This window comes from Malus domestica, chromosome 10, assembly GCF_042453785.1.
Source record: "Malus domestica chromosome 10, GDT2T_hap1".
In the NCBI taxonomy this organism is placed as follows: Eukaryota; Viridiplantae; Streptophyta; class Magnoliopsida; order Rosales; family Rosaceae; genus Malus; species Malus domestica.
The window spans coordinates 3,562,574-3,569,613 of record NC_091670.1 but is presented as its reverse complement, the minus strand read 5'-3'; the positions used below and the strand labels follow the sequence as shown (position 1 = coordinate 3,569,613).

General features: G+C 35.8%; 1 protein-coding gene across 2 annotated transcripts; it reads right to left on the bottom strand.

Annotated features, from left to right (window-relative positions):
* Window positions 1-3,816: 3,816 nt before the first annotated feature.
* On the bottom strand, window positions 3,817-6,031 carry LOC103401528 (probable fructokinase-7). Of its 2 annotated transcripts, none has more exons than XM_070806753.1 (5): window positions 5,825-6,031; window positions 4,742-4,986; window positions 4,419-4,479; window positions 4,189-4,320; window positions 3,817-4,031 (listed from the first exon to the last, which is right to left on the bottom strand). In XM_070806753.1, exons 1-3 carry the CDS (start codon window positions 5,844-5,846, stop codon window positions 4,438-4,440), a joined length of 309 nt encoding a protein of 102 aa, XP_070662854.1. In that variant the 5' UTR covers window positions 5,847-6,031; the 3' UTR covers window positions 3,817-4,031; window positions 4,189-4,320; window positions 4,419-4,437. The 2 variants fall into 2 exon arrangements, with proteins under 2 accessions (XP_070662854.1, XP_070662855.1); XM_070806754.1 differs by having other exon boundaries at window positions 4,419-4,476.
* Between the last annotated feature and the right edge of the window lie 1,009 nt (window positions 6,032-7,040).

Here is a 7,040-nt window from a genome sequence, read left to right as displayed (position 1 = left end):
TGATTTTGGTTGATTTTTGAAACCATTATGGTGATTTGAACTTCCCCGGTCAAATTTGTAGTTTTTGGTGGTTGCAGCGACAACCGAAAAAAAAAAAGGCCCAAACTCTATTCGAGACCTGGCCCAAATCCATGACCTGTTAACCCTAACCCGGATCTAGCCCGTTTCCATTTTAAAATATGGAGGGAATATTTCCTTGGAATATTTCGTTAACTTTAACAGAATATTCCGTCTAAGAATGGAATATTCCGTTAAAGTTAATTGTTGATCGTTAATTGACTTTTGTTGACTTTTTTGAAATTTTCTTGAAAACTCTCCTAAACTAATTTTGACGCCCTGGGTCCATTTTGGCATCCATTTAGTGAAATTCCAAAGTTTTAGCGTAGTTAACCGTCAAGGCGGCTCTGTTGACATTTTAGGATTGTCTGTGACTTTTTACAAAAATTACCCGAGACCCTTCTTGGCATATTTTGACACCCTGATTCCAAATTCGCACTCTGTTTTCCCAAATTTAATCATTTTAGTAGAGTTTTACTAACAGGTCCCAATATTATGTTTAGGTACGATTACTATCGGAGACTCCAGCTTCCCTAGTCCGAACGGATCTTGCAAGTATCTGTGAGTGGGTCTTTTCTTTCATATAGTGTGTGTGTTGTGCATGTGTGTGTGTTTTTTTTTTTTTTTTTTTTTTGTATTTATGTAGTTTCCATATATACATCTAATAACAAATTTTCTATGTGATGCCATAATTAAATTAACGTTTATAAGAAATGACGTAATGATGAGAATTAGGAGAAATTATAATCCTACGGGATGCACAGGTAAGCGTACTATGGCAGGGATGCCTTAGTTATATTTACGGCCAGGAATAATGTTATATTGGCTAGAATTATTGAATTGTTGTGGCATGTTATATTTACGTTATCTGCTCATCGTGTGCTACATTGGTGTTAGTACTCGTCCGGGCCAGGGCCTGGCGTTACATTATGTTCACATTGCATCGTATGCTCACTTTGGATCCATTGTAGGTGCTAGCCATGTCCTAGATTGCTATAGGCAATTAGGACTCGTATGTGATGCGCATAACATCAATCTTCACGTGATTGTAGCACTAGAGCGTAAATCATTATTACAACCAATCATGTTCATGTCAGAAAACCTCTGCATGAACTCATGTGTCAACATATGTCGATGAGCACTCAATAAAATATGTTAGTTTATGCGAGATTATGTGATTACTGGACGTTAGATGTTTATTTACGAAATATATTGAGACATATTAAATTCTTGAGATATTGCAGGCTATGGTAAGTATTTTCATACTATACGTAGTATGTATATTTTAGAAACTATACTATTTTTATGGCAAGAGGTTATTATGTTTTCGAAAAGGTTTTTACAAAGCTTTATTTTAGGCCCACTCACCCTTGTTTTTCGCCCCTCCAGGTTTTAGTGGCAAAGCTTTCGTGTCGACGAGGAATTCTGGAAAAACATTGTTATGGAAATGCTCCCGACAGTATAATTCCTCTTTTACTTTTACTGTACTTTACTTATACTCAGACATCACGTGTGAAATGGGTTCATTCTCGCTCACAAACGCACTATTATATTTAGGCACTTTTAGAGTTAAATTTATTCACATTTTCCACATCACTACACTTTATAACTTCGTCACCTTCATGGTGTTGGCCAACACAGCTCGATTTGAAAGTCCAAGTGGACATCCTGGGTCGGGATGTATCAATGGTGGTGGTTGATGGATGATGTTTCATGTGTTTCATATTGGTTGAGTTTCATGGATGTGTTTCATATGTATTCATGACTTTCGTATACGACTCCTGTTTCATGTGTTTCATATGTATAGAAAGGTTTTCCATGAGTTACGTGGAACACATGTTTCATGGGGTAGGTTTAGTGATTTTTCATTATTTTTCGGAATCTAAATATTTTTAGGGTTAAATGTTCATAAAAATAAATTAGGAATTTAAATAAATTTTATTTTAAAATAGTTACCGAAAAAAAAATTAGGCTAAAATTCATTCTTTAATAACCCTGGGCTAAAATTTTAAGCTAAAACCATTGGAGATGAAAAATTATTTTGACATTAGAACCTAAAATTTTTGGGCTAGAAGTTTAGGTTTTAGCTCCAACAATTGGAGTTGATCTAAGGGGGTATAACCATTGAAATAGACACTCTAAGTTGTTAGGACTATATTGAATTGTCACTAAGCATAATAAGAACTATCAAACATGAAATTAATTAATTAATGACAAAACCATTTGGAGGATAAAATCCCTTGTTTGTAGGACACTAAATGTACGTGCATTAGTTGTGGTTTAACAACTAACAAGCGTGGAGGTTTTTTTAGGCTTCGACGATCCCAAGATAGTTGGGATGCAGTTGGGTGATAAGTCTATATAGGAGGTGTCCCTGCTTACAGGAAGATTACATCAAAACAAGATTTGGAACTATCGCTAGGGTTTTGATATCAAGTTCCTCAGTGAGTAGAAGACTCTCTTGGTGTTGCTGTCTTTGCTGCTTGATCGATGGGGTCCTCAGGTCTGGTTGATCTCTTTCTTCATCCCAACTCTTGCAATGTTATATGTAAGATATGTGCTTTGTGATTCTTGTTGAAGACTAACCATTTATAGGTCTAACATTTGGTATCAGAACAAAGTTAGTCGACTTGGATTTGCTTGTCAAAACCACATCAAAATGGGTTTCTAATAAACATTGCTACATGAATTAGGTTGAATTAGGTTGCATGAAATTGTAATTCATCTATCATAACATGCATATATTTATTTTCAAAGAAGGGAAATTTTGAGTGGTTTGATTTATGGATCTTGTGAATTCGAGTTTCAAATGTCATAAAAGGGAATATCTTATCTTTCTGTGTTTCCACTAAATGCTTGCATTTACACATACCCTGTACATAATATGCACGCTTACATATATATATATATATGTATATGTAAGTATTTTTGGGTTATTATCTTGACTTCTCGTTAGCATCACCTTCAGAGTCATGAGCATATTTAGGCTTAACAAAAGGTTGAAAACCTGACATAGACGATGCATGTGGAAAAGCATGATTATTAACAATTCTTGGCAGGAAGAAGTTTCTTGTTTCCGGATTTGGAATCCATGGAGCCTTGAGTGATCAAAGCTGGCTTGCTATTACCAACATGTGAATTCTTCAGCTGCCTTGTATCCTTGGGCTGCTTCCATGAACTCTGTCTTGGAATTGGTGGTAACCTCTGTAAAAGGATCATTGTCACCATAATTGCCTTCTAATCCTAGATAAGTACTTAACCTTATTCCCTAACTTTGTAATACTTGATTATGAGCTAACCCTTATAAAGTTTCAACATTATGCACCAAGTAGTGGTTAAGTGGCCTGTTACATATCGGTGACAATTGCGCATTCAAGGAAATCACTAGGGAGCTATGCATAGAACATCCACTAGAAGAAAAAAACTTATCTATCACAGTGAAAGCCCGTGATAAATTGCAATTCACCACGGATACTATGCCCGTTAGTATTCTGGATGTGATAAAAAGTCTCAGTTTTTACCACGGGCAATGCCCGTTGTCAAATGCAATATAACCACGGATTGTATCCGTTGTAGATTGCGATCTAACACCACGTGCTATGACTGTTGTCGATTACTAATTGACCACAGCTAATGCCTGTTATAAATTATTTTCCAAAATTAAAAAAAAAAGAAAACTATATAACAAATATATATATATATATATATATATATTTATTACAGAATAACCAAGAAAATTGCATATTTACTACAATATAATAACTACCTAAAAATTACTTGATAATATTATAACCTAATTTAAAAATACTTGAGTTTCCAAATGAATACATAAACAATGGAAGTCATAAAGTACCATCCATGTAGTGCCTAATGAATACATAAACAACAGAAGATCTATACTGCCTCCCTGAGATCTATAAAGCCCCAAAATCTCACCCACAGGCCGTGCATTTTGTAACTGCCTCATCGGGGACCTAATAACAGCAGTAACGAAATAAGAAAGAAGGCCAAACAGGCGTTGATAACAAAATGATTAATCCAGCCGACCTTCAGTAATTTTCACATAGAACAAAAGCATCATATACATCTCAAAACAAGTATCAATGTTTATACATCTCAGTAATTTCCAACCTGTATAGTTGCAGCAGTCACTGTATCCAAAAAGGCGTTGGTAGTGTAACTATTTGACTGCAATCTAATACGCATTGGCTCAATATCCACAGAGCTCTTTGACCAAAAGGCAAAGGTAGATGAGTCGGTTTTCTGCATGAGAAAAAAAATAAACATACAAATTACTTTTACCTCAATACATAAATTAAAAGTTCCTTAACAAACTTGATGCTAAAGTAAAATGAACTTACATCACATCTTGTAACGGTGTCAAGGGGATATGAGAGAAAACATCGTTCGAATACATGTCTGCTGGAGATTGTGAAATGGGTTAAATACACAATATGAGAAAGATGCATATTTGAATCATGCCATGCTCAACAAAGTCAATATAGAGTTGAACCGTTGGGGGGTTTCAGTAAACAGGTTGAAAGCGTCTTTCTATGTTTCATTATTATTACATGTGTGGAACAAAATGTTACTAGAGAAATCCTTCTTCTTAACAGAAATCCCAGGAATAAAGGCAAAAGCCAAGAGGAGAAATTAATACCAGCATCCACAGAATCTAATGTACCTTGCCTATGAAACCTGCTGAACCACCCAGTCTTGCGACTCCAACAGCGACATTAGCAGGAGCACCACTAGGAGCTTTCTTAAAAGCAAGTGCTTCAGCAAGTGAAACTCCACCAACGGTGGGCACAAAGTCAATTAGCATTTCCCCAAAGCAAACAACCAGGGACTTGTCATCTTGTGACCCTCCTTTTTTATGGGAGGATGCATCTTTAGAATCTTCATGCAAAACCAATTTTTTGTCCAGAGCTGCAGTCACATCATTTAAGCAGTATTAATCAAATTGCAAAGAAGTTCAACAAGCTATATCTACGCCTCAATGTTGCATATGCAATAGTCCGCCATGGACATATGTTTAACGTTAATTAATACAAAAACTTTCCCATCGTCTATGCAATTAATTAAGCTAAAAAACACACAGTTGCTCCAACTGGGACTATGTTAGAATCAATTCACCTTCTTTTATCCAATTTTGGTACTAAAACTAAAACTACAGATTAACTGATTCGGAAACTCGAAACTGCATGTTTAGTAAACAAAAATTGTTCATCTTTACAAAGCATCTGTTGCCCGACTAATCCTTTATTGTTTTAATCGTGATTTTTCAAATAGATAACAGATCAACTACCGAACACACATGCAGTGTAAATCGTAACACAGTGAATCCATACGAAGCAAGAAACAATATTTCGAATACAATAAGATTCCAAATCACATACTAGAAAGCATATATAGCCATAACATGAATTTTTCACTTGAAAGAAGTTAACTTTTAAGAGAGATTCCCAAGTGGGTAAACTTTGTACCAGAGATTTCATCAAACACGTAAAGAAAAAGATTGATTGCTGCGAAAGATAGATAAAAAAATACAGAAACTCAATACAAAGAAATGCCTGAGAATTCAGAAAACATCAATATTTTTTGCAAATCAATGATCTTTCAGCTAAAAAATGTAACTCAAAGAACCCAGATGTGAAACCGCCCAATATAATACTAATGGATTGAAATCCCAAAATTTAATCAGGACGTACGTATATGATCAGAAGCATCGTATACAATCAAAACATGGAAGGAAGATTTAACGAACCTGGAGTGAGATTATTAGCCATTGCAGGAATAGAATTATCACCTCCGTAAGCATAAACACCGTCGCCCTACCCGCATCGGGACCTGCATCATACCACTTCCCATATGGATCCGAACCCAAATCGGATCGGCTTCGGTTGTATCCCCCATACCTATCATCTAAATAGGAGCCGCCGGAGCCACCGCCGTGATCGAATTTCAGAGAATTCTCGTATGGATTTTCATATCCAGAACACATGGTGGAGGCGTTTGGAAATTTCTGAAGAGGAAAGGCAGAGAAGTTGCGAGAGAGAAATGAAAATGAGGAGGGAGAGCTAACGTGATCTCTTTGAAAATAGGGAGTTAGAGATTTTGGGCGCTATGCCAAAATTTTGGCAGCCCTCCAAATTTTTAATCTCCCGCCTTCTCCAAAAGTTTTCAATTATGAAAATAAAATTAAAAACATCTATCACAGGCCAAAGGCGTGGTGAATTCACAAAAGACGATGTGGTAGTTTGAAGTAACCACGAGCATATTTGGTGGTAATTATGATATTCCATCACAAATAAAAATGTTCGTTGTAGATTATTCGTTTTTAAGAACGGGCCAAAATTTGATCGTGATGAATTAATGTTATCTACCACGAGTTAAACTTGACCGTGGTAATTGAATAGTTTTTACCACGAGTTATATATGCCCGTGATAGAATTGATGTGGTGGATGAACTGTTTTGTTCTAGTGATCAGTTGGTGTTTTCGAGAATGGCATCATTTGATGATGTTAAGGGAGTGTGGATTAGGTCATAAAACAATTACCTTTGTGCTGGATGAGTTTGACTTGTTTCCTCTGGAAGAAACAAAGACTGTTTTAGAGTTAACTTGATGCAATGCAGTTAGTAATATCTCAAGTTGTTGTCATTGGTGTGAGTTCGCGACTGATTCTGATGAGGGATGTTTATTGGAATTGAAGGCTGTGCTTAAGCTTCTCTTTGCTTATCATTAGTTACTCATGCATGGAACAAAAGAAAGCATTCAGCGACAAGAACATTATACAAATGAATGAGGTTTGTAGTAATTATGTGATAATTCTCATCTATATTTTATCTAGTCTTATGTGAGAATTATGCATTGGTCATGTGATTATGCTTATAAAGAAGTGATGAACATATGAATTTAAAAGGCATGAGGTATTGGATTCATTCATGGCTAATTTATGGCATGTATAGGAGATGATTTGTT